The sequence below is a fragment of the Theropithecus gelada genome, chromosome 2 (assembly GCF_003255815.1).
Source record: "Theropithecus gelada isolate Dixy chromosome 2, Tgel_1.0, whole genome shotgun sequence".
NCBI classification, from domain to species: Eukaryota; Metazoa; Chordata; class Mammalia; order Primates; family Cercopithecidae; genus Theropithecus; species Theropithecus gelada.
The window spans coordinates 67,286,270-67,314,069 of NC_037669.1; the positions used below are offsets into that span (position 1 = coordinate 67,286,270).

The 27,800-nt window shown below is 41.8% G+C and overlaps 1 protein-coding gene across 2 annotated transcripts in view; it reads left to right on the forward strand.

Moving 5' to 3' along the window:
• Window positions 1-20,725: 20,725 nt before the first annotated feature.
• The window catches only part of SHQ1 (SHQ1, H/ACA ribonucleoprotein assembly factor), a 107,324-nt gene continuing 100,249 nt past the window's right edge, over window positions 20,726-27,800 (forward strand). Inside the window, exons 1-3 of one of the 2 annotated variants that reach the window (XM_025374971.1) lie at window positions 20,726-21,008; window positions 24,792-24,856; window positions 26,797-26,919. In XM_025374971.1, coding sequence (XP_025230756.1) covers window positions 20,866-21,008; window positions 24,792-24,856; window positions 26,797-26,919 — 331 coding nt within the window. In that variant the 5' untranslated portion in view covers window positions 20,726-20,865. Of the gene's footprint in view, window positions 21,009-24,761; window positions 24,857-26,796; window positions 26,920-27,800 lie in introns of both variants that reach the window. The other variant, XM_025374972.1, reaches the window with a different exon arrangement.

Consider the following 27,800-nt stretch of genomic DNA (forward strand, 5'->3'; position numbering starts at 1 on the left):
AATCTTTAGATTGAAAAAGCAAAGGCTGGCATGGTGGCTCACATCTGTAATCCCAGCACTTTGGGAGGCTGCGGTGGGCAGATCACTTGAACACAGGAGTTTGAGACCAGCCTGGGGTACATGGTAAAATCATCTCTACAAAAAATACAAAAATTAGCTGGATGTGGTGGTGCATGCCTATAGTTCCAGCTACTTGTGAGGTTGAGACAGGAGGTTCACCTGAACCCAGGAGGTCGAGGCTGCAGTAAGCTGTGATTGCACCACTGCACTCCAGCCTAGGCAACAGAGTGTGACTGTCTTAAAAAAAAAAAAAAGAAAGAAAATGATAAAATATTTTGACAAATGTAAAAACAGCCACAAAAAATACTTTGGAGGTGGTTTATAATCAACATATGATGGACCTCTATAAACAAAAACATGGAAGATAGGTGGGAATAATTCAGAGTGGATTTAAAAAGTTAAGGCCTGGTGAAATGACTCAGGCCTGTAATCCCAGTGTTTTGGGAGGCCAAGGCAGGAGGATCATTTGAGGCCAGAAGTTTGAGAACAGACTGAGCAACATGGCAAGATCCTGTCTCTACAAAAAAATTAAAAAATTAGTTGGGTGTGCTAACACATGTCTGTGATGCCAGTTACTCAGGAAGCTGAGGTGGGAGGATCACTTGAGCCCAGGAGTTGCAGGCTGCAGTGTGCTAAGATCATGCCACTGCATTCCAGCCTAGGCAACAGAGTGAGACCCTGTTACTTAAAAGAAGAAGAAGAAGAAGAAGAAGAAGAAGAAGAAGAAGAAGAAGAAGAAGAAGAAGAAGAAGAAGAAGAAGAAAAGCAAAAAGTTAAGGTTCCTGTTTTGTTCAGAAGGAAAATAGTAATATTAGCTATATTTTTCCTAACAAAATCTAAAGCTAGTTGTTTGCTTTTTTTTAACAGAATGTATAGCTAATGATAAATGGAAATATTAAAAATTTAAGAGTATAGGTGAATATACAATATTCATTGTAATGTTCCTTTAGACTTCTCTGTGTGTTTGAAACAGTTCTTTTATTTATTTATTTATTTATTTATTTATTTATTTATTTGAGACAGAGTTTCACTTTGCCGCCCAGGCTGGAGTACAATGGTGCGATCTCAGCTCACTATAACCTCTGCCTTCTGGGTTCAAGCAATTCTCCTGTTTCAGCCTCCTGAGTAGCTGGGATTACAGGCGTGCACCACCATGCCTAGCTAATTTTTGTATTTTTAGTAGAGACAGGGTTTTACCATGTTGGCCAGGCTGGTCTTGAACTCCTGACTTCGAGTGATCCGTCCACCTTGGCCTCCCAAAGTGCTGGGATTACAGGTGTGAGCTACTGCACCCGGCCAAAAAATTTCAAAACAAAATATTGGGAGGCATAATCAATGATGACATATCTTTCCGAACAGCTAAAATGAAGAAGAATGATAATATCTAGCATTGGTAAGAGTATGAAGCAACCAAAACTCATACACTCCCAGTGGGAGTGTAAACTGGTCCAACCACTTTGAAAAACTCTTCGACAGAATCTATTAAAATACATATATGCACAGTCTTTGACTAGAAATTCCACTCCTAGATGTAATATATATTTAATAGGAATCATACTTAAGTGCATCAAAAGATACACAAAAGAAAGTTCAGAGCAGCTTTATCTATGGTAGCTAAAAACTAGAAATTATTCAAATGCCCAACAAAAGTAGAGTGGATGCATGAGCATATTCATGTGATGAAATACTACATGTCAGTAAGATTAAATAAGCTACTGCTATGTCCAACTGTGGGTGAATTGCATTAACCTAATATTGAGGGAAAAAAACCAAAGACAAAAGAGTGTACACTAATCTTATCTTATTCATATAAAGCTCAAAAACAAGTCAAATGAATCTTTGGTATTAGAAGTCAGGTTATTGATTTACTCTGGGAAGGTGGGAGAGGAAGCATATTCTCTTTGTGATATATATATTTGATATGCTTTTCTAAATCTAAAAAAGATTATTGTTTTAAACATTTCAAGATAATTTTTGAGTCTATTAGCCTATGGTAATTTCAAAAGAAACACTAGAATAGTGGCTCACGCCTCTAATCCCAGCACTTTGGGAGGCCGAGGTCAGTGGATGACCTGAGGTCAAGAGTTCCAGACCAGCTGGCCAACATGGTGAATACAAAATAAAAAATTACTAAAAATGCAACAATTACAACATGGTGAATACAAAATACAAAATTACTAAAAATACAAAAATTACTACTAAAAATACAAAAAATTAGCTGGGTGTGGTGGCAGGCACCTGTAGTACCAGCTACTCGGGAGGCTAAGGCAGGGGAATCTCTTGAACCTGGGAGGAGGAGATTGCAGTGAGCTGAGATTATACCATTGCACTCCAGCCTGGGCAACAGAGTGAGACTCCGTCTCAAAAAAAATAAAAATAAATAAATAAATAAATAAATAAATACTAGAGTGAATCCCTAAGGTGAGAACAATTTTCCAGTTATTTTGAGGAAATTGAGGCTAAAGGACACTGGAATCTGCTTTGCTGCTGGAGCCCTGGGAGGTGTTGATCTCAAAGGTGTTCCCCAGGCTCCACAGAGCAAGAATAATAAGGTGGAGTGGATGGCTGAGATCTTCAGAGGAGAGAAACCTGAGGTAGCCTCCCATGGCCCTGGAGTAGGTCACAGAATGGCTAAAATTTCTACATCCCAGGGAAAATATTAGGTTTCTGAGACAGAGTCCTATCAGGCTCATCCCTAGTATTCACAGGGTCTGAGGCAGGAGTACAAATGAAGGCCTCCTACTATATGTCCAGACAGAAGTTATAAGTCAAACTAACCACTATCAAATGAGTTCTATGCTTCTGCTTGACAAATATGCTTTTATAATGACCTTGAAGGCCATAATACACATTGAATTCTACACTCGTACATGGCCATGGTGGAAGGCCAGTTCCCAGTCCCCAGCCCTTGCTCTATCCCTTTTCCCTCCACCCCTGGGAATGCATGGACACCTCTGTCCAAATGTCCAAGCTTCATCCGTGTGTTTGCAGACAGCTGCTGTACACCAGAGGCACAGTTTGCCTTTAGGAGGACCATTTGGCAAAGAGGTCAATACCAGCCCTGGAAACAGACTCAGGATCATTAATGTAGGGAATTATGGGGTCTTGGCTATCCAGTGTGTGTTCTAGAAGGGGGGATGGGCTTGGTCTCTAGACAGGAGGGCACTGCCTCAGGAAGGCCAAAGCGGGGAGCTGATAAAACATAGGGTCCACTAGGGACCCCGATGTGGTTTGGCTGTGTCCCCACCCAAATCTTATCTTGAATTGTAGTGTGGGAGGAAACCAGTGGAAGGTAATTGAATCATGGGGACTGGTCTTTCCCATGTTCTTGTGACAGTGAATAAGTCTCAGGAGATTTGATGGTTTTATTATTTTTATTTTATTTTATTTTATTTTATTTATTTATTTTTGAGACGGAGTCTCGCTCTGTCGCCCAAGCTGGAGTGCAGTGGCCAGATCTCAGCTCACTGCAAGCTCCGCCTCCCGGGTTTATGCCATTCTCCTGTGTCAGCTTCTCGAGTAGCTGGGACTACAGGTGCCTGCCACCTTGCACGGCTAGTTTTTTGTTTTTTTTTTTGTAGAGACGAGGTTTCACTGGGTTAGCCAGGATGGTCTCGATCTCCTGACCTCATGATCCACCCATCTCGGCTTCCCAAAGTGCTGGGATTACAGGCTTGAGCCACCGCACCCGGCCGATTTGATGGTTTTATAAAGAGGAGTTCCCCTGCACAAGTTCTCTCTCTTTGCCTGCTGCCATCCATGTAAGACATGACTTGCTCCTCCTTGCCTCCCACCATGATTGTGAGGCCTCCCCAGCCATGTGGAACTGTGAGTCCATTAAACCTCTTTCCTTTATAAATTACCCAGTCTCTGGTATGTCTTTATTAGCAGCATGAGAACAGACTAATACAGTCCCTTTCTCTAGCTAGGATATAAGGAATAGTGTAGGTCCTTGTGCCAATGAGGGAATGTCTCAGACTGTAGAGCTATAAAATAGGACTTTGGATGCCTAAGCAAACACTCATCTTCACGCCTGGAGACCACGTGGGACTGGACATTCCTGCACACGTCTGTGTAAGACAGGACTCCAAGGATCAGATGTCCTCTCAGGCTACCTGATTCTTTGAAAACTTCCTAGAAATGAAATGATACCTTGAGGAGAATTATAGAGGAAGAAAAGAACCTTAACTTTTTGAATGTACTCCAAAGACATTGAGGAAAAACTCTGAAGTGATGGAGTTTACCATGAATTTTTGGCAAACTGCAGCTAAAGAGAGAAATTAAGTTCAGAGATGGAAAACCAAAGTACTTTTTTGCACATCTGAGTTTTGTGCACTGAAAGTTTATACTTAATACACATTTTATCCATGCTGCTTAGGTCTACTATGGTTTTAAGATTCATCCACTTTTCAGAGGCTGTGCGTGGTGGCTGACATCTGTAATCCCAGCACTTTGGGAGGTTGAGGCGGGTGGATCACGTAAGGTCAGGAGTTCAAGACCAGCCTGACCAAGATGGTGAAACCCTGTCTCTACTAAAAAATACAAAAATTAGCCAGGCATGGTGGTGTCTGCTTGTAGTCCCAGCTACTTGGGAGGCTGAGATAGGAGAATTGCTTGAACCCAGGAGGTAGAGGTTGCAGTGAGCTGAGATCGCACCACTGCACTCCAGCCTGGGGCTACAGAGTGAGACTGAGACTCCGTCTCAAGAAAAAAAAAAGAAAGATTCATCCACTTTTTAGAACATCTTGACTCATAGTTTTTTATTTTATAAAGTAAAAAAAAAGAATTTATTTACTTTTTGTGTTCTCCCGTTTTTTTTTGGTTTTTTTTTTCCTTTAATAAGGAATTCCCTCAGAAAACCCACAACTCTGTTTATTTTTTATTTTTGAGATGGAGCCTCGCTCTGTAGCCCAGGCTGGAGTGCAGTGGCACCATCTCGGCTCACTGCAAGCTTCGCCTCCCAGGTTCACGCCATTCTCCTGCCTCAGCCTCCCGAGTAGCTGGGACTACAGGTGCCCGCCACCACCACTGGCTAATTTTTTTGTATTTTTAGTAGAGACGGGGTTTCACAGTGTTAGCCAGGATGGTCTCGATCTCCTGACCTCGTGATTCCCCTGCCTCAACCTCCCAAAGTGCTGGGATTACAGGCGTGAGCCACCATGCCCGGCCAACCCACAATTCTTTAAGAGATAGGGGTCTCCCTATGTTTCCCTGGCTGGTCTTGAACTCCTGGGCTAAAATGATCCTCCTGTCTCAGCCTCCCAAAGTGCTGGGATTACAACTGTGAGCCACCAAGCCCAGCCAAAATTTCTATACGTGGCTTCTCTTACTAAGCAATGCTTACTACTTTTAAAACTTAATGGATGGCGGATCACGAAATCAGGAGATCAAGACCATCCTGACTAACACGGTGAAACTCCATCTCTACTAAAAATTAAAAAAAAAAAAAAAAAAAAAAAATTAGCTGGGCGTGGTGCGGGCGCCCATGGTCCCAGCTATTCCGGAGGCTGAGACAGGAGGTGGGGGAGCTTGCAGTGAGCCGAGATCGTGCCACTGCACTCCCAGCCTGGCGGACAGAGCGAGACTCTGTCACAAAAAACAAACAAAAAAACTTAAGGGATGCAGCCTTATGAATAAGAACCAAAAAACTAGGAATGAGCCAAACATCCGTCAAGGGGTAAATGGATATACACAAAATACAGTAGACCCATCCACACAATGGAATACGATTCCTCAATCGAAGGGAATGAACTACGGCACACATTACAGCATGGATGGACCCTAAAAAAAGTCATTATGTGAAATAAGCCAAAGGCAAAATACCACGTATTGTATGAGTGCATTTACATGAAATATCCAGAAAAGACAAATCTACAGGGACAGAAAGTAGATTAGCAGACTGCAGCTAGAGGCTGGACCAAGGGTTAACTGTTATGAGCAAAGAGATTTTACTGGGGAGATGGAAATGTTCTGAAATTGGATTATGTTGATGATTACACAACTCGATACTAGAAATCACTGAATAGTAAGTACAATTAAAACAGAGTGAATATTATGAAATGTAAATTATACCTCAGTAAAGTTGTTTAAAAAACTTAATGGAGAATTTGGTGAAAGTTCAGAGACCTAAAGGTTTAGAGGTTTGGTTGTTTTATTTTTAATATGAAGGGAGAGGAGGAGGAAAAGCTGATAGAGATTTTACAACTACAAAATTAGAGAATCTTGCTTTCAACATGATAGTGTCTGTACAGATGTTTAGAGTGGCTACACCACAGTACTTTTAATGCTAGGGGAGAAAGCCTACCTAGATTTAGACACACAACATGATGTTCTTTCCCTAACCAACTGTGGGTTCCTGGAGGAAAGAAGCCAGCTTGGCCTCAAGTATTAACATCTCCAGCTGGGCGCGGTGGCTCACGCCTGTAATCCCAGCACTTTAGGAGGCTGAGGTGGGTGGATCACTTGAGGTCAGGAGTTTGAGACCAGCCTGGCCAACATGGTGAAACCCCATCTCTACTAAAAAATACAAAAATTAGCCGGGTTTGGTGGCATGTGTCTGTAATCCCAGCTTCTGGGGAGGCTGAGGCACAAGATTGCTTGAACTTGGGAAGCGAAGGTTGCAGTGGGCTGAGATCGCACCACTGCACTCCAGCCTGAGCAACAGGGCAAGACTCCGTCTCAAAAAAAAAAAAAAAAAAAAAAACTCCCACCAACCAGCTGGGTAACCTCCCAGAGTCACGTTCTCTAGCTTTCAGTTTCATCTGTTAAAGAAAAAAAAGAGTTGGACTAAATGATTTTTATAGTTCTGTTCAGTTGTAGAATTATTTTCCTTGGCATCCATCACCCTCAATAATTTGCCCTAGACTCCTTTCCAATCCTATTGCTTGTTGCTTCAGTTCCTATATCCTTTACATCAGATAAGGTGACCCGGTTCTACCCCATTTATCTGCAATTTTTCTCCCCAGAGCCTTTACTCGGGCCCCAGACTTTCTTACTAGAAATGTGATTTTTCTAATTGTTTCAACCCTCAAGCATTTCTCTATCTCTGGATCTCTCGGACATTAATTTGTACACTGTTGTTTCTTGCCGCTGTGTCATTTATCAATTGCTACATTATAAACCTCCTCCAAACCCACTGACTTAAAACAACAGCTATTTTATTATGCTCACAAGTTTGAGAATTAGGAATTAGGTCAGGCACAGTGGGGAGGGCTTCTCTCTCATCTGACATAATTGAGACCTCTGCTGGGGTGGGTCTGATGATAGGAGGTGGCTGGGACGGGGCCTTAAGCCTGGAGCCTTCTTTCTGGCTGTTAGCTAGATTTTCTCCACATGGCATCTGCTAGGGTTTGAATGTCCAAAATGGCTTCTTTACTCACGTGAATGGTACCTGGGCTGAAATAACTGGGAGAGCTGGGATGGTCACATAGCCTCTCCAGGTGGCTAGGTTGGGTTTCCCCACAGCACTCTGGTTTTAGGATAGTTGGATTTCTGATACCACGGCTGGCTTCCGTCAGAGCACAGGTTCTAAGAGTCGAGGATGGCAGCAGCAAGGCCTTCTATGACCTGGTCTTTGGAAGTTACACAGTGTTCTTTTCTGCTGCATTCCATTTGCTTCACAGGGCCAACTCAGATTCATTCTGGGAGGGTACTACACAAGGTGGAGGTAAGTGTTGGGTTTAGTTGCCATGGTGGGAGGGGGCATCTTTAGAAACTGGCTGTCACAACTGTGAATGCTTCTGTGTTTTATTTTCGTAACTAAAGTCTGAATTATTTGAGACTAGAAAAGATTTCTTTCCTCTTTTATTATCTTGACTCTCTCCTCCTTCTCTCTTCCCAGAGCATAAAGAACAGAAACACATGTTTTATAGACTATAGGCAGGATAGCTGGGCACAATGGCTCATGCCGGTAGTCCCAGCATTTTGGGAGGCCGAGGTGGGCAAACCACATGAGGTCAGAAGTTGGAGACCAGCCTAGCCAACATGGTGAAACCCCATCTCTACTAAAAATACAAAAATTAGCCAGGCTTGGTGGCGTGCGCCTGTAGTCCCAACTACTTGGGAGGCTAAGGCATGAGAATCGCTTGAACCTGGGAGGTGGAGGTTGCAGTGAGCCAAGATTGCCCCACTGTACTCCAGCCTGGGTGACAGAGTGAAACTGTGTCTCCAAAAAAGAAAAAAAAAAAATATATATATATATAGGCAGTAGTCTGGATAAGCGCAGGGGTCCCAATCCTGGCTGTGCCATTTACTAGCCATGTGACTTGGGACAATCACTCAACCTCTCCATATCCAAGTTTCCTCATTTACACAATGGAGGTGGTGGTGGTGGTGACATGATAGCACTTTTTCTCATAGAAATGATAGGAGGATGAAATAGTGATATTGTTAGCAAATCACTTAGGAAAAAAAGGCTACCAAACAACAAGCAACCAATAAATACCAGCTATTATTGTTGTTGATTTAATTTAGACCATCAATGTATCATGATTTGGGGGCAGCGTTGCCCAGAGGAAAAAGGAAGAACCTAAGCATTATTTCCTGAAATGAAAAAAACAACTTATCCCATAAACTGTGACGATGAAGGCAACTGGCTCTATAGCATCTGTTCAGGCACTGTCCCAGAGGCTGGAGACTTCTGAGGCCAAGAAGACATGTTTACATTTTCTTGTTTCTTCATGTCTTATCTAAAGATATATTTAGATAAGAGAGTATATGTGGATACAAAGGCCTTACTCCTTGCCTCAATATGGGACAACTCTGAAAAAGCTGGTAAAAACTGAAGAGGAAAAAAGCCATCCCAGCTCCAGAGCTGCCAGTAGAAATGGTTTCTTTTTTTTTTTTTTTTTTTGAGATGGAGTCTCGCTGGAGTGCAGTGGTAAAATCTCGGCTCACTGCAAGCTCTGCTTCCTGGGTTCACACCATTCTCCTGTCTCAGCCTCCTGAGTAGCTGGGACTACAGGCACCCGCCACCATGCCCGGCTAATTTTTTTGTATTTTTAGTAGAGACGGGGTTTCACCGTGTTAGCCAGGATGATCTCAATCTCCTGACCTCGTGATCCGCCCGCCTTGGCCCCTCAAAGTGCTGGGATTACAGGCGTGAGCCACTGCACCTGACCAGAAATGGTTTCTTCATGTCTTATCTAAAGAGAGTATATGCTTAATTGGCTATAAATTACAATTTAAAAATCACAACCAAAGGAAAAAAAATGAAGAGAACAAAAAAAAATCACAACCAAAAGGCTGTTAAATACTGAAATGACCACGAAAAACAAGTGTAAACAAACAAAACCTATAAGTCAAAAAAAAAAAAAAATCACCAAAAAAACTGATGTGAAACAAAGAAAATGTCAATGCAGAGAAAAGAAGTTCAAGTAAATTGGAAGGATGAATGAACACTTGCAGAGGATATCCAAAAAGCAGGGTGGAGAATGGAGCACAGATCAAAAGAAGAAGATTAGAAGAAGAATCTGAAGGCATGTTTTGATTACGTACAATTGACAATAACAAAATTGCTAACTGCATTTTAAACACTAAGGCATCTTGTTGAAAGGATTGGTCCTTATTTTGGAAAAAAGCAACTAATGTGAACTCTTCTGGGAAAACAATATAAAACAAGCCAGTTATACTATTTTAACTTTACAGAGAAGTGCCTGTAATGAGTTTACAATACATATAATCTACAGAAATAGTTTCAAATTGCAGGAGGGCCAATTTTCCTCCTACTTAGAGCTCATTTTGTTTTGCTTTTTTCCTTCAACAAGACTGGCTTTCTTTTGGGTGGCTGCAATAATCAAAAGACATTCAGCAAGATAGAACGCCCTGGCAATGGATTTTTTTTCCCCCTAGAGACAGGGTCTCGCTGTGCTGCCTAGGTTGGAGTGCAGCAGTGCAATCATAGCTCACTGAAACCTCAACCTCCTGGGCTTAAGCGATCCTCCTGCCTCAGCCTCCCAAGTAGCTATGACTACAGGTGCATGTCACCACACCCAGCTAATTTTTTTTTCTTTTTTTGAGATGGAGTCTCACTCTATTGCCCAGGCTGGAGTGCAGTGGCATGATCTCAGCTCACTGCAACTTCCATCTCCCAGGTTCAAGTGATTCTCCTGCCTCAGCCTCCCCAGTAGCTGGGATTAGAGGCATGTGCCAGCACACCCAGCTAATTTTTTTGTATTTTTAGTGGAGATGGGATTTCATCATGTTGGCCAAGCTGCTCTAGAACTCCTGACCTGAAATCGTCCGCCCGCCTCAGCCTCCCAAAGTGCTGGGATTACAGGTGTGAGCCACTGTGCCCAGCCCCAGCTAATTTTTAAAAAATTTTCTGTAGAGACAGAGTCTCAATCTCTTGTCCAGGTTGGTCTTGAACTCCTGGCCTCAAGTGATCTTCCTGCTTTGTCCTCCCAAAGTGCTGGGATTACAGGCATGAGCCACCATGCCTGGATGGATTTTTAAAGTGAAGTCATGCATCATGTAGTGACAGGGACACGTTCTGGAAAATGTGTCATTAAGTGATTCTTTCTTTAAGTGATTGTGTGAACGTCAGAGAATACTTACAAACTTGGATGGCCTAGCCTCCTATACACCTGGGCTGTATGGTATAAGCTTTTGCTCCTAGGCAACAAACCTGCACAGCATGTTACTGTACTAAATAATGTAGGAAATTGTAACAGAATGATAGGTATTTGTATATCTAAATAAATCTAAATATAGAAAAGGTACAGTCAAAATACAGTATTATAATCTTATGGGATCACTATCTTACATGTGGTCTATTGTTGACTGGAAAGTCATTATCGGGCACAAGACTGTACAGGCAAACTCATGGCTTTAAGACCCCTTAGTGAAGAAATGCTCGGAAAGGACACTGCAGGAAAATCAAAAGGAGGCTGCAGAGTTACATGGGGAATTTTAGTATTGAAGGGAAGGTCAGCATTCCAGTCTAAGACTCTAAGAAGGAGAGTTGAGTGCAGATGGTTTTGGGGGATGTTTTTGGAGATAACACCTCTACAAAGAGGGAGGTAGGACTGGACATTACAATTGCAAGCAAGGCCTCCACCATTTCTCTTTTTTTTTGAGATGGAGTCTCACTCTGTCATGCAGGCTGGAGTACCGTGGCGTGATCTCGGCCCACGGCAAGCTCTGCCTCCCGGGTTCATGCCATTCTCCTGCCTCAGCCTCCCGAGTAGCTGGGACTACAGGTGCCGGACACCATGCCCCACTAATTTTTTGTATTTTTAGTAGAGACGGGGTTTCACCATGTTAGCCAGGAGTCTCGATCTTCTGACCTTGTGATCTGCCTGCCTTGGCCTCCCAAAGTGTTGGGATTACAGGCGTGAGCCACTGCGCCCAGCCATACCATTTCTACTAGGAGCTTTGGAGCTGGGATGATTTTGTCTTCTTCAGTACTTAACAGCCTTTTTGGAGTTGTCTCATATTGTGGAAAGGAGTAAGGCCTTTGTATGCACACCAGCCCTCTGGAAGAGGGTAACTGGATAAGGTAGTTCTCTCTAGGTAAGGGCAGTGCCCTGTGAAGTACACAGCTGTGAGCCAGCAGCAGCAGTGTCCCTCCCAGCATCCAGGGTCTTCTGACTGTTGTCCAGGCATCCACAGATTCTCTTTTTATTGAGATATTACACAGAGTAATGTGCACAAATCTTAAATCCATGGTTCTATGAATTTTTATGTATGAATACACTTATATAATTCCCATTCAAACTAAGATAAAAACCAAATTTTCAATACCCCAGCAGGCTGTCTCAAGTCCCCTCAATAACCATTCACACAGATGTAATCACTATTCTCACATCTATGACCACTGGTTTTGCCTGTTTTTGAACTTCATATAAGTGGAAATATCTATATTTACTAATATATTAGTATATTATTATATATTAGTAAATATATAATATATATACTATATATTTAGATAATATCTAAATATACTCTCCTGGGTCTTGCCTTTTTGACTTAATGTGCCTAATGTGATTCATGTATGTTGCTCTGCATAGCAGTAATTTATTCTTACTGCTGTGTGTCTATATTGAGTGAATATACCACAATTTGCTCATTCTTCTCTTTTTTTTTGAGGCGGAGTTTCACTCTTGTTGCCCAGGCTGGATTCCAATGGCGTGATCTTGGCTCACTGCAACCTCTGCCTCCCAGGTTCAAGTTATTATTCTGCCTCAGCCTTCTGAGTAGCTGGGATTACAGGCATGTGCCATCATGCCTGGCTAATTTTGTATTTTTAGTAGAGACAGGGTTTCTCCATGTTGGTCAGGCTGGTCTCAAATTCCCGACCTCAGGTGATCTTCCCATCTCGGCCTCCCAAAGTGCTGGGATTACAGGCGTGAGCCACCACACCTGGCCCTTGCCCATTCTACTCTTAATGAGCACTTGAATTGTATCCAGTTTTGACTATTATAAATAATGCATCCATGAATGCTCTTGTACATGTCTCTCGATGGAATAGTACCTCAATTCTGTTATGTGTAAAAGAGGAATTTCAAGGTATACATATGTTTAGCCTTAGTAGATACTGCCAAACAATTTTTTAAGGTAGTTATACCAGTTTACAATCCCACCACAATCTTTCAAGCCAAAAAAGGTACATTTAAATCATTTCTGCATGAGGGACTACAAATATGTTCACCTCTGTCTGTACTAAACAATACAAAAATTAGCTGGGCGTGGTGGCATGTGCCTGTAGTCCTAGCTACTCGGGAGGCCGAGCAGGGAAAATCCCTTGAACCCGGGAGGTGGAGGTTGCAGTGAGCTGTGATTGAGTCACTGCACGCCAGCCTGGGTGATAGAGCAAGACTCCACCTCAAAAAAATAATAATAAAAATAAAAATCAAGGAAAACATTAGTTAGACTAAGGATAACTAGACTGTAGGAACTTTTTAAAAAGTAAGATAAAGACTTGAATCAGCTCTCCTCCATGGGTATTGTAGAAACTTTTCTCCAGTAATTTTGCAGGAGCGTGAAGAAGGTTTAAGGGGTTCCTTAAGTGTGGTCATGAGTCAGGTTCCCTAGAAGCAGATCTTGAGAGATTTTTTTTTTTTTTTTTGAGACAGAGTCTTGCTCTGTCACTCAGTCTGGAGTGCAGTGGTGCGATCTCGGTTCACTGCAACCTGTGCCTTCCAGGTTCAAGTGATTCTCCTGCCTCAGCCTCCCGAGTAGCTGGGATTACAGGCATGCGCCACCATGTCCGGCTAATTTTTGTATTTTTATTTATTTATTTATTTATTTATTGTTATTTATTTATTTTTGAGATGGAGTTTCACTCTTGTTGCCCAGGCTGGAGTGCATTGGTGCAATGTCAGCTCACTGCAACCTCTGCCTCCCAGGTTCAAGCGATTCTCCTGTCTCAGCCTCCCGAGTAGCTGTGATTACAGGCGCCCACCACTATACCCAGCTAATTTTTGTATTTTTAGTAGAGATAGAGTTTTACTATGTTGGCCAGGCTTGTCTCGAACTCCTGATCTCAGGTGATCCACTCACCTCGGCCTCCCAAAGTGTTGGGATTACAGGCGTGAGCCACCACACCCGGCCTATTTTTGTATTTTTAGTAGAGACAGGGTTTCTCCCTGTTGGCCAGGGCGGTCTTGAACTCCTGACCTCTGGTGGTCTGCCCACCTCTGCCTCCCACAGTGCTGAGATTACAGGTGTGAGTCACTGTACCTGGCCAGATCCTGAGAGATCTTGATGCATGTGATTTACGAGGAAGGGTTCTCTGGAGAAACTTATTGAGGAGGTGAAAGGGAATGGGAAAACGGAAGACAGCCAAATCAAGATGTGGGTTTGGGGAAAATCTAGCCTTGGCCTGATCCCATTAAAAAAACAAAACAAAACTCTGGCACATAAGCCATGCCACAGAGTCACCTTCCCTTTTGAGCTGGTCTTCTGAACCCCATATCATTCCTCGTGATTGCAGGCCTGGGCAAGGGGGTAGTGGTGGTGGTGGTGGTAATTAAATCCTGGAGGTTTCTTCTGTCAATCTAAAGCAGCTGTTCTCAGCCCTGGGCAATTTTGTCCCCTCGAGGGCATTTGGCAAAGTCTGGAGATGTTTTGTGATTGTCACACCAGGAAAACTCATGCTTGTATTAAGAGATTAGAGGATAAAGATGCTGCTAAACATCCTACAATGCATAGGACAGCCTTCTACAACAAAGAATGATCCTGCACACGATACTAGGGTGAAGAAATCCTGGGCTACGACAATTCTTTGGAGGGATCAGTGGGAAGCCATTACATTCACTGCTAGTGACAGATGAGCTTCCTGGCTCCATAAAGGGAATCTGGGCAGGGCATCAGAATAGTACCTTTTGCAGATGTCTTTTCAAAATATGTTAAACAATGAAGGAGGCTTGAAATGCGGTTCAGTTAGCATTCTTTTGTAATTCTGCATTTCACTTAATGGGATGAGACTAGCATCTTGAAATATATATCACTAAGCCCTTAGGTACATTGCTCAGAAATCTTGTCAAAAAACACTCTTACATCAGCTGTAACCATTCTGGATTTTCTTCGGAGCTTTATTGAACTTGTGTAAAATTGGAATTGGGCTGAATCCTCCCTGAAATACTCATTACTATGCTGCATTAGTGCTAACACTGTGCTCCTTAGCAAGTTTAACTCTAACAGTAATGTGAATGGGGTAAAAGACCGGGGAAAAGAACAAAAATAGCTGTACTTAAATCCAGAGGAGTTTGAAAACCACTGGAGTTCACCAGTGTCAGACTTACGGTCTTCTTAGTCTCTACATCCTGTTGGGATCATCCCTTAAACCTCTTTTACAGTCCTGTATTTCTCTGTCTGTTACCCATTAATTTATCTGTGTCCTCTCAGAAGCAGTTTATAGCTTGAAATTGCAAAACTCAGAGTATCAATGGCAAGAAATATTTGCAAATTATGTCTCCAACAAAAGGCTAACATCCAGAATTTACAAGGAACTCAAAACAACTCAATAAGGGGGAAAAAAAAACTGTAAAAAGTAGGCAAAGGACATGAACAGACGTTTCTCCAAAGAAGACATACAAGTAGCCAATAAACACGAAAAAATGCTCCACATCACTAATTAGAGAAAAGTAAATTAAAACAACAATGAGATATTATCTTAACACCAGTCAGAATGGCCATGATTAGGAAGTCAAACAGCAGATGTTGGCATGGATGTGGAGAGAAGGGAATGCTTATGCACTGTTGGTGGGGATGGAAATTAGTACAGCCTCTACAGAAAACAGTATGGAGATTTCTCGAATAACTAAAAATAGAAATATAATTTGAACTTGCAATCTCACTACTGGGTATCTACCCAAAGGAAAAGAAATCATTATATTAAAAAAAGACACTTGGCTGAGTGCGGTGGCTCATGCCTGTAATCCTAGCACTTTGGGAGGCTGTGGTGGGCGGACTGCCTGAGCTCAGGAGTTCGAGACCAGCCTGGGCAACATGGTGAAACCCTATCTCTACCAAAATACACAAAAATTAGCCAGGTGCACACCTGTAGTCCCAGTTACTTGGGAGGCTGAGGTAGGAGGATCGCTTAAACCCGGGAGACGGAGGTTTCAGTGAGCCACGATCGTACCATTGCACTCCAGCCTGGGCAACAGAGCAAGATTCTGTCTCAAAAAACAAAAACAAAAACAAAAACAAAACACCAGTCATATGTGTACTGTAGCAGTACTCACGATAGCAGTCATGAAATCAACCTAAGCGTCCATCAGTGGTTGACTGGATAAAGAAAATGTGGTAGCTGGGTGCAGTGGCTCACGCCTATAATCCCAACACTTTGGGAGACCGAGGCAGGTGGATCACTTGAGGTCAGGAGTTCAAGACCAGCCTGGCCAACATGATGAAACCCATCTCTACTAAAAATACAAAAAATCAGCTGGACATGGTGGTACATGCCTGTAGTCCCAGCCACTCGGGAGGCTGAGGCAGGAGAATTGCTTGAACCCAGGAGGCAAAGGTTGCAGTGAGCTGAGATTGTGCCACTGCACTCCAGCCTGGGCAACAGAGCGAGATTCTGTCTCAAATAAATAAATAGATAAAATAAAAAAGTGGTATATGTATACCATGAAATACTATGCAGCCATAAAAAATAATGAAATCAAGCCCTTTGCAGCAATATGGATGGAGCTGGAAGCCATTATCTTAAATAGATATAGAAAATCTCAGAAATAGAAAATCTCAGAAATAGAAAATCAAATACTGTAAGTTCTCATTTATAAGTAGGAGCCTAAACAATGGGTACACATGAACATGAAGATGGAGATAGTAGACACTGGGGACTCCAAAGCGGGAGACTGAGAAGGGTAAGGGCTGAAAAATTACCTAATGGGTACTGTGTTCACTATTTGGGTGATGGCTAACTAGAAGGACAACCCCAACATTATGCAATATATCCACGTAACAGAATTGCACATGAACCCCCTGAATCTAAAATAAAATAAATTTAAATAAAAAACTAATGATATCTAGTCTCATTGTATTACCACTGTTATACAAAAGGATTTTTTCAAACTTCAAAATGTTATCTAGTTTGTATTCTAACTTTCGTATTTTTATCCTAGTTTTGTAATCCTAGTATTAGTTTTATTTTTTTCCTTTCTTAAAATGTTAAAATGAATCATCACCATATTCAATTCTGTTTTTAAGAGTTACAACACTAGGCCAGGAGTGGTGGCTCACTCTTATAATTCCGGTGCTTTGGGAGGCTGAAGTGGGAAGATCGATTGAGGCCAGGAGTTTGAGACCAGCCTTGGCAACATAGCAAGACCCCGTCTCTACTAAAAAAAAAAAAAGTTAGCTGGGTGTGGTGAAACATACCTGTAGTCCTAGCCACTCGGGAGGCTAGGTGGGAGGATTGCTTGAGCCTAGGAGGTTGAGGCTGCAGTGAGCTATGATCCTGCCACTGCACTCCAGCCTGGGAAACAGCACAAGACCCTGTCTCTGGGAAAAAAAAAAGTACAAAGAGTACAACTATGGATAAACCTATTCTTGACAAAAATGTAGTCAAATGGAAATATTGTAATGCCATATATTATATATAGATATATTTTGACATGGAGTCTTGCTCTATCACCCAGGCTGGAGGGCAATGGAGCAATCTCGTCTCACTGCAACCACCACTTCCCAGGTTCAAAGGATTCTCCTGCCTCACAGCCTTCCGAGTAGCTGGGATTACAGGTGGCGCCACCACACCTGGCTAATTTTTTTGTATTTTTAGTACTAACAGGGTTTTCCCATGATGGCCACGGTGGTCTCAAACTCTTGACCTCAAGTGATTCACCCGCCTAGGCCTCCCAAAGTGCTGGGATTACAAGCCTGAGCCACCATGCCCAGCCTGTAATGCTATATTAAGTGAAGAAAGCAAATACAGATTATTACATTATTTTGTTGAAAATACTTCCCATACTTTTATGAATAGGAGACTGAAAAGATGTATGCCAAAATAATGGTTGTATGCCAAAATACAGTGGTTAAGATGTAGTTTGCAAGTAATGTGTAAGATTCCACCACCTCCCCAAAATGGCTCAGAGAATGAACTAGAGCTATAAACAACTTATTCAGGAAGCTATTTTTCAACACAGGTTAAAACTCCATTCTTTGAGATAACATTGTTTTAATCACCTACATGCATGCCACCTTCTGGAAACAAGGAGTATTTCACCATTAAAAGACTTCTAACAATAGAACTTGGTAATAAAGCTGATAGTGGAATTGTTTATAAAAATCATTTTTAATTCAACATTTAATTTGGAAGCTTATGGATCACAATCAGGGTTGTTAGATCAGAGGAGGGGCCAATTTAAAATAATGAAAGATGATGGGTTACACACTTGTCCTAAATAAGTTGGTCATGGAAAAAACTTTATCTTATTATTTTATTTTATGTCCTCTGTAGGCCAGAAAAAAACAACTATTTTTAAAATAGTGGTAGGCCATCCAAAAGTAAGTTTTCAGAAAATGAAAAGATAAAAAATACTGCAACATTTGAATGCTCAAAAATGATGAAAAATTGCATTCCTATTTTTCACCTCTAAACCAGAGCCAATTTAAAACACTAAAATGTCTTTATTGTCAAGCAATGTCTGTATTCAGAAATAGAAACTCAATTTGATCTATGAATCAATATAGCTATGTCTCAAAAATGAACCAAAGTAGGAAAAAAAGCATGTTGCAGAATTACATTTATAGTGTGAGAATGTGTCCACATAAAGTGGGTCTAAACACAAGGCATCAGGGTCCACAGAAATGGATGTAGAATTAGAAATGGGTCTGAAGTGATAGCTACAAGGACTGCCTCTGAGGAAGGAGAAAGAACCAAAGTTGCATGGCAGCCAAAAGGAACTTTATGTTCTTAAGTGAGAACGAATCTATAACTTATATTTACCACAAATTAGAAATGCAAAAATAAGAGAACTGTTGCTTGTAAGAAAACAAAAACCAACAGAAACCCAAAACAACAAAACTTTGTTATATACTTGAAACTATCAGTATTTTGTGGTTTCACAGATGCAATATATATTTCTTATAATGAGAGCAGCACTGAATCGTGTCGTCTGTTTTTCTGTGTTGCAGTCCTGTGTGTGTGTGTGTTGCCAGACACATAATAAAGTACCCAGGAAATGCACAGCTGTAGTTTGCAAAGTGCTTTCAATTAGAGTTTCCTCATGGATAGCATAGCTTGTTTCAGTTGATTCTCTGGCATTAGTAATTTAAAAATATTAATGCTTATGACCTACAGGAATGAGGCCCCATGGCAGATGTAAAGATTCTTTCTTTCTTTCTTTTTTTTTTTTTTTGAGATGGAGTTGCACTCTTGTCACCCAGGCTGGAGTGCAATGGCACAATCTCGGCTCACTGCAACTTCTGCCTCCTGGGTTCAAGGGGTTCTCCTGCCTCAGCCTCCTGAGTAGCTGGGATTATAGGTGCACACCACCATGCCCAGCTAATTTTTGTATTTTTAGTAGAGACGGGGTTTTACCATCTTGGCCAGGCTAGTCTCGAACTCCTGACCTTAGGTGATCCACCCGCCTGGGCCTCCCAAAGTGCTGGGATTACAGGCGTGAGCCACCGTACCCGGCCAAGATTCTTTGTAAAGAAGCTAACTTGGAATAGTTTAGTCAAAGGCCTATCTCAAGGGACCTTTTGAGAGCTTTACTAAATCCAAGTTGGCATCAATTCATTGTCAATATTGAGTGCCTGTTACTTGTAAGGCTCAGTATGGTCTAAAGCAGGCAGGCTTGGCATTAGAATGTGAAACAAAGGAAGTAGGTGGTAATAACAGAGGGAGTCAACTCCGTAATAGTGTAGAGCCTGGGCCTAGGAATCAGACTCACCTGGGTTTCAATTCCCATTGCGCCACTTAGCTGTGAGATCCTGTGCAAGCCAAGGGAATATATAATGCCTACTTCATAGAGCTGTCAGGAGGGAAAATGAGATCATTATAAAGGGTTTGCTGCAGTGCTGGCACATAGTAAGTATTCAGTTAATGTTAGCCCCTGTTATTTTTTTTTTTCTGAGTCCTAATGAAGTTTCAACAATGTTTCCTTAGAATCATAAAACAGTTGGAGATTGAAAAGGCTTTTGAAGTTTCCTGGTTATCTCCACTGTCCTAGGAGATGACTTTCATCTCCTTTCCACTGATACTTAAAACCATGGAATAAATACCGCAACTGGATTATTCTAATTAGTGGTGGAATAACAGGAAACGACATGTGTGGAAAGACCAAGGGAATATGTGGGGGAAGAGGGAGACTAGTGGGAGAGGCACGGAGAGAGTATAAGGGGCACACTCCAAGGGGAGAAAATACAGGGAAGACAAGTAGAAAAAAAAAAAAACACAGAAAAGATGTCCTCAGACAAGTGTAAGGACAAGAGTGAGAAAAAGGAAAGAAGCGGAATACAGAGGGACCTTAATTTGTGTAATGCAATCACCGACACGGTGTAAGAGGCAAACGTTCTGAGTTCTAATCACTGTAAAATGCATGGTTATAAAATATACTCTTAACCTCTGTGAGTCGTTTTCTTTAGAGTTTGCAGCGTGGATTAGATGAGATTAGTGGGATGGATGATCTGTTAAAGAGAAAACCCTTCAAAGAAGCGGTTAAGAATGAGAGAGAAAGCTGCAGAAAAAGAGAAGTGGAAAGAGAGAGGGAGGAAAGGGAAAGTGTAAGAGGAATTGTTAATAAGGCAGGTGAGGACTAAGGGAAACCACTGTAACGGTGCTGCTGCGGCTACTGCGGTGACTACTTCAGCACATCAAACGTTGACAACTTGCCAAGTTCGTTATTAGAGTTCTACATGCACAACTTCACGCTACCCTCACAGCATCTCTATGGGGCCAGGTTCTCGTATCCTCGTTTCACAGAAGATATACAGAGGTTTTGTAACCTTCCCAAGGTCTTACAGCTGGGAAGTTGTGGCCAGGAAGGGATTCAAACGCACGTCTGTCCACCTGCCAAGCCAGTGTTGTTAAAATCATCTCTAAAAACCTCGCAAAAGGCTTGGTTGCTAGTCATCCGCTCGGTTCAACGCCTGCGCCCAGGCACCACTCGCCACGCCCTTTCTCCTCCCGGCGGTTTCGAAAGTTCCACCTCTTCTCGAACGGCGTCCCGTCTCCGTGGAGATCGGCGTGGGGCGGGACTTCCTGCCCCACGCGAGAGCACTTCCGCCTCGAGCCGGAAGCTCTGTGGCTCACACCGCGGGTTCCTGCGCGTGGGGAATTGTAGAGTTTGCGTGGCGGGAACGTGGCGGCAGTGAGAGCGAGTGGCGCCGGCCGTTGCGTCCGGTGCGGCGATGCTGACCCCGGCGTTCGACCTCAGCCAGGATCCGGACTTCCTGACCATCGCCATCCGCGTGCCCTACGCCCGGGTCTCCGAGTTCGACGTCTATTTCGAGGGGTCCGACTTCAAGTTCTACGCCAAGCCCTACTTTCTCAGGCGAGTTCTGGGTGCCTGGCCGCAGGAAAGGCGCATTCGTTAGATAGCTGCTTTAGCGGGAGGATGCAAGGTCGAGAGTGCAGTTCTCGATTGCGCGAATGCCATTTCCCGACGTTTCCGCAGCTTCTCTTGGTGACAGGGAAATGCCCTCCCTCTTCCAGGGGTGCGTTTTAGATGCTGCAGAAGCCCTTTTCCTTCTTAAGCTTTCTTAAATCCCACATCAAAGGATTGCGGAATCACTTGAAAAAGTGGCGTTTGGACCGTGTCACTTGCCCGTTTCTGCCCTGTCGCCCTAGTTCTCGTTCCGTTCTGACTTGTTCTGTTCTTTCACTCCGCATTCGCTCTCCCAGTCTCTCCCTCCCTACGAACGGCGCGCGCTGACATCCCCGTGACTTCCCAACCCGTCGGTCCTTTTAACTTTGCTCAGGCAGCCTTCTGTTGATCCATCTCTTGTCTGTCCCCTCCCTACTTCCTGAAATTCTTACCTTTTTTGGACCTCTTGACACCATATTAGCCTAGTTCTCCTGCTTCCCTGCTGTCTGCTGCTCCTCTGTTTGGTTTTGCCCCTGATGTGTGGTTATTTCCCCCAAGTCTTCGTGAGGGGCCGTCAGTACTTGACCTGTTTAAATTATTCTCCTTGCAGAATCGTAACCTTAGTAGCAGCTAACACTGATCACCCGCAGTGTGGTGGACAAGCAGTTCCGTTAAGTGCTTTGTAATGCCGTATCTCATTTAACTTTGACAGTGTTGCTTAGGGATAAGCACTGCTATTAACCCCATTCCACAGAACCTGCTGCTACATATTCATCGTAAAGCATTGCCAATCTTTTGTCCTTCTCTTTATCCATCCTCCTAATTTTTCTCAAGTGCAGCTGCAGCCTGCTTTTCCCACCCAAGTACTTTTGTGATACAAATCTTCTCCACCAGTCAAGGTGGTTTTTTCACTGTTCCTGAACCAGTTTTGCTCGGATTTCCCTTATACCGTGTAACGTACCTTTTTGAATATATTGCAGTTTCCAGTTTCTTAATTCACTTATTTCTTTAGTTTGTTTATTGAGTTTCAGTGTTGGGATTATTGCGCTGAACAAGACAAAGTTCTGCCCTCATGTACTTTACACTGGGGAGAGGAAAACAATAAACTAGCCGTCTACCTAATTGTGGCAGGTACTATGAGGAGAAAGAAGTGCATGATATAGAATGAAGAGGGGCCCATATTTTATAAAGTAGTCAGGAACAGCCTTTCTGGGGAGGCGATATTTAAGCCAGGATGTGAAGAATAGGAAGATTATGGTGGTAGCAAATATTTATTGAATTTTTACTCCAGATTGGTGCTTTATACGGATTATCTCATTTGTTATTAGGACAGTATTACAATGAGGTTTTATTATTTACCCGTTGCCGTGGATGGATTATTTATGGGCACCCCCCCAACTCTTGCCCCCAAATTCGTATGTTGAAGGTCTAATTCCGGTGTCACTTCTGCTTTATTGTATTCATCAAAACAGTCCCAGAGCCTGCTGAATTTTAAGAGGAGGGGACATAGACCTTCATGGTTGGGAAGAGTGCTGTGAGATGGGCATTCTTTGAAAATACAGTTTGCCCCCAGGTGTGGTGGCTCACGCCTGTAATCTCAGCACTTTGGGAGGCCAAGGTGGGCAGATCACTTGAGGTCAGGAGGTGGAGACCAGCCTGACCAACATGGTGAAACCCCATCTCTACTAAAAATATAAAAAAATTAGCTGGGCTCGGTGGCACGCACTTGTAGTCCTAGCTACTTGGGAAGCTGAGGTGAGAGAATCATCTGAACCTGGAAGGCGAAGATTGCAGTGAGTCAAGGTTGTGCTATCGCACTCCGGCCTGAGTAACAGAGCAAGACTATGTCTTTAAAAAAAAAAAAAATACAGTTTGCTGTGGCATACCAAGGACGAATAAAACCTGGTCCCTCTCCTTGAAGAACGGAGAGTGTAGCTGGGGAGGCACCCTGTAAGCAAATATGATTTCCTATGCAGTAAGAATTGAACTCTAGGCTTTTAGAGTTTAGGGGAAGGGAGCTGGTAATAATAGCTCACATTTTCTGAATGCTCACCTATTGTGCCAACCACTGAGCTCTTTGCATTTTCATTTCATGCTCATAGTAACTCATGGATAGTTACTGTTATTTCCCTCCTTTACAGAAGAAGAATTTATGATTCTTGAAGAATGATTAACTTGTACAAAGAAGGTTGTTACACATCTAGTAAATGGCAGATCTGGGAGTTAATTCAGATTCTGACCCTAAAGTTAGTGTTTGTAACCATTATAACAAACTCATCCATAAACTGACTCCTTATTCTGGCTTAGAGGGATTTTCATTCTGAAAATATATTGAAGCTTGAGGAAACCTTGGGATTAAAGGCTCTGGGCCGTTTGGGATTGTCAGGTGTTTTTGTTTTTAATTGTATTTAATGGGAAAGAAGGGGGAGGGCCATGGGAGGAAAGGAAGCTCAAATTTCAAGTTTGGAATGATACGGAGTGGGCCTGAGATGCCCTTCTGATGAGTTTAAATTATCTAGGCAATATCAGGCAGCCATAGACGTTTTTTAAAATAGAAAAGTGACAATTAGATTCCTGTTTTAGAAAAATTCTTTTGGGGCCTCAGTGGAAGACTGATTGAACTAGGGTAAAACTGGAAACTGGGAAATCACTTCATTTCTTTTTTCTTTCTTTTTTTTTCTTTTGACACAGAGTCTTACTCTCGCCCAGGCTGGAGTGCAGTGGCGTGATCTTAGCTCACTGCAACCTCCGCCTGCTGGGTTCAAGTGATTCTTCTGCCTCAGCCTCCTGAATAGCTGGGGCTACAGGCATGTACCACCACGCCTGGCTAATTTTTGTATTTTTAGTAGAGATGGGGTTTCTCCATGTTGGCCAGACTGGTCTTGAACTCCTGACCTAAGGTGATCCACCTGCCTCGGCCTCCCAAAGTACTAGGATTACAGGCGTGAGCCACTGCACCCAGCCAATCACTTCCTTTCTTTTAGTACTAAAGATGGGTAAATCCCCACATAATAATGATGAGATTTGACACTTTTGCTTTCTGCTTTTTTTTTAAAGTAGTAATTTGCTTGATAAAAGCGATTGGTTTTATGTTTCTTTATTGTTTCCCATTGAGTATCCCTTGTCTGTACAGATTGAGTGTCCCTTATCTGAAATTTCAGATTTTCTAGAGTTTTGGAATATTTGTACATACATAATGAGATATCTTGGGAATGGAACTCAAGTTTAAACACGAAATTTATTTGTTTTATATACACCTTATACACATAGCCAAAAGGTAGGTTTATATAATACCTTTATTAATTTTGTGTATGCACCCAAATTTTGACTGCTTTTTGACTGTGACTCATCACGTGAGGTCAAGTGTGGAGTTTTCCACTTTGTGGTGTCATGTTGGTGCTCATAAAGTTTCAGATTTTCGAGCATTTCAGATTTTCAGGTTAGGGATACTCAACTTGTATTTTAACAGTAGTGATAACTATTATTTATTATGGTTTTTCTTTTTCAGTATCTATTTTATTGGTGACTAAGGGTATTCAAATAGATGAGTCATCTCTGATTTCTGCTTTCTTAGTTGGGGAAAGAATCTAACTTATTTCGAATCTAACTTATTTAGTTTATTAAAATGTGAAAGTAATACTGAGGAACTTTTTAAAAAAATGATTATTTTGATGGTTAAATGTTTACAAGTATTGATGGCCACTTATGTTATAATTTAAGGACTTCATGAGACCTGTGTTAAATCTGCAGATTAACCCTACCTGGAAGAATAGTAGAAAATGGAAGCGAGCAAGGGTCCTATGACGCAGATAAAGGTATCGTCTTTGGAATTTTTGTTAGTTTATTTCTTGGGATTTTTCACATTATTTACATAATAATCTTTCAAGATACCGTGGGGACCTTTTGATATCTTTCAAGTATAATCTGTTCTGATCACTCTTTATTGCTTCTTAGTGTCTAGTGCCTGTTATTGATGTTTTTGTCCCCCACAAGTCCTTTAAAGTATTTCACAATATTCTTCAAAGTAAAGTTGAATACTCTGGTTCTATTTCTTAGAGTACTTTCCCTTCATTTAGTAGACATTTAAAAGTAAAAATTAGAACATGTGAAATGATTGATTGTAAAAAATGTAGATGACTTATGAGCTTATGAATGGAATCTTTCTTGTATAATTTTCACACTTGAATTTTAATAACAGGTAGGTGAGAGAGAAACTATGCATGGGTGGCATTTAAAGGCTAATTGAATTTTCTCCTCATGATTGATGAGCCCTTCATTTCAGCTAGCCATGAACCCATTTATTTTTCCTTTATAGAAGCCACTGGCTTCCTTTGTCATTGGATTTAGAACACCTTGTGTACTCTTGTGTACTTTATTCAATGAATATTTATTGACCTTACTGAACTGGGCTAAGGTGGGTTAAATGACAGAGATCTAACCTGTAATGCAGTGTAATTAATGTGTAATGAAGTATAGTGAAACTGCCTTCCTAGATAGTAAACTGGCTTTTAGTTATAGGTAAGTTGCATATTGAAACAAAATTATTAAATTTTAAAAATACACAGGAGTTAAGGAAGATTGTATATGCGGAGATATTTGGGCTGAGTTGTATTTGATATGTTGAAATTCAGTTCAGTACACTGAAAGAGGCAAAATGTTTTAAAATATAAGAGTGCTAAATAATGTAGTAAGTTCCCAGGGAAGCCTAAATAAGAATGATAAACTCAGTCAAGGAAAGAAAAGAAGTACATAGAGTTTGAGTCTGCCATAGACTTTAGGGATAGATCTCCTGACGTGCCCGAAAACCTTATTGAGCCATAGTTGTTGTATCTAAGATTCTGTGTATTTTTAAAACTGCTGCCATTCTCCATTGGATTAGGTATTCGGATTTTTTCCTCCTTTTCCAGAAGTCTAATTAGTAACTCCTGGTTAATTCTAAGCTATTACCTTCTTAGGCCATTGATTTTTAGAAGTTTTAACTCGGATTTTTAATATTATCAGTAGGTGAAGGTCATACTGTATAAAATTAAAGTATTCTATAGCTTTAACAGATTAAAAAATATATATATATATATTTTTTATTTTGAGACAAAATCTTGCTCTGTTGCCCAGGCTGGAGTGCAGTGGCACGATCTCGGCTCACAGCAACCTCTTCCTCCTGGGTTCAAGCGATTCCCCTGCCTCCGCCTCTCGAGTAGCTGGGACTACAGGTGCGTGTGCCACCACGCCCAGCTAATTTTTGTATTTTTTAGTAGAGATGGGGTTTCACCATGTTGGCCAGGATGGTCTCGATCTCTTGACCTCGTGATCCGCCCACCTCAGGCTCCCAAAATGCTGGGATTACAGGCATGAGCCACTGCACCCAGCCAGATTAATAATTTTTTATAGAAATGACAGCTTCTGAAAAACCCTCATTAAGAACCTTTTTCTATCTTGACTTGTATTCACCAAATCTATGAGGACATAGTTTTAGAGCTCTGTAAAATAGAATTGTATTTTACCAAGGCATATATTTCTTAGATATATTTATGAAGTCTTTGACTATTTTATTTATTTTTTACTTTTAATGAAAAATTTTTTTTATTATTTTCTGTAGAGATGGGGTCTTGCTATGTTGCCCAGGGTGTTCTTGAACTCCTGGGCTAAAATGATCCTCCTGCCTCAGCCTGCCAGAGTATTGGGATTACTGGTGTAAGCTGTTGTGTCCAGCTTTTTGAATATTTTAATCTAAGCGTAAAACAAATTTATCTTTAAGGAATTTTTACCATTTGCCTGCCCAAAGAAACCCCTGGCCAGCATTTTGAGGGGCTAAACATGTTAACTGCTCTTCTGGCACCAAGAAAATCCAGGACAGCAAAACCACTTGTGGAAGAAATAGGTATGTTTATTGCAGTTGGGAGGAAATTAAGATAAATAGAAATATTTGGAATGCTGTGTATTTGTAGGGGAAATGGGATATAGTGAATAGGAAATTGAAGAAAATACTTCAGGTATAAGGTGCTCATGTGAAACCATATGAAAATAGCTTCTTTGGTGATATAATTAAGACATTAAAAATCCTGTTGAACCAGATCTCTCATATTTTTGGACCAATTAAAGCAGCATTTTGTGGTTGGCAAAATATTAGCATCTTGAGCTAACATCAGAAGTATACATTTCAGTGAGTTACGTAGAACAGGGGTCCCCAACCCTCAGGTTGCCGACCAGTACTGATCCATGGCCTGTTAGGAACCTGGATGCACAACAGGAGGTGAGCGGAGGGCCGGGAGTATTACTGCCTGAGCTCTGGCTCCTGTCAGATCAGATTAGATTCTCATAGGAGCATGAACTTACTGTGAACTGTGCCTGCGAACGGTGTAGGTTGCGTTCTCCCTATGAGAATCTGAAGCCTGATGATCTGAGGTGGAACAGTTTCATCCCCCAAAACTATCTCTTTACCCCTTTGATCTGTGGAAAAGTTGTCTTCCACAAATCCAGTCTTTGGTGCCAAAAAGTTTGGGGACCACCGATGTAAAGTGAACACCACCTCTGTCAAGAAATAGAGCATTTCCAACACCCCGGAACCCCATCCTGTATTCTTCCATTACTTTGTGCTCTCTCCAGGGTAACCACTATTCTCTGTTTTGCCTGTTACTGTGTTGCATATATAGGTCATACAGTATGTGTTGTTTTTGTCTGGCTGCTTTCCCTTAACATTATTTTTGTGAGATTTATTCATATTCTGGCTGAGATTCATTTGCTTTCATTGCTATGTAATAT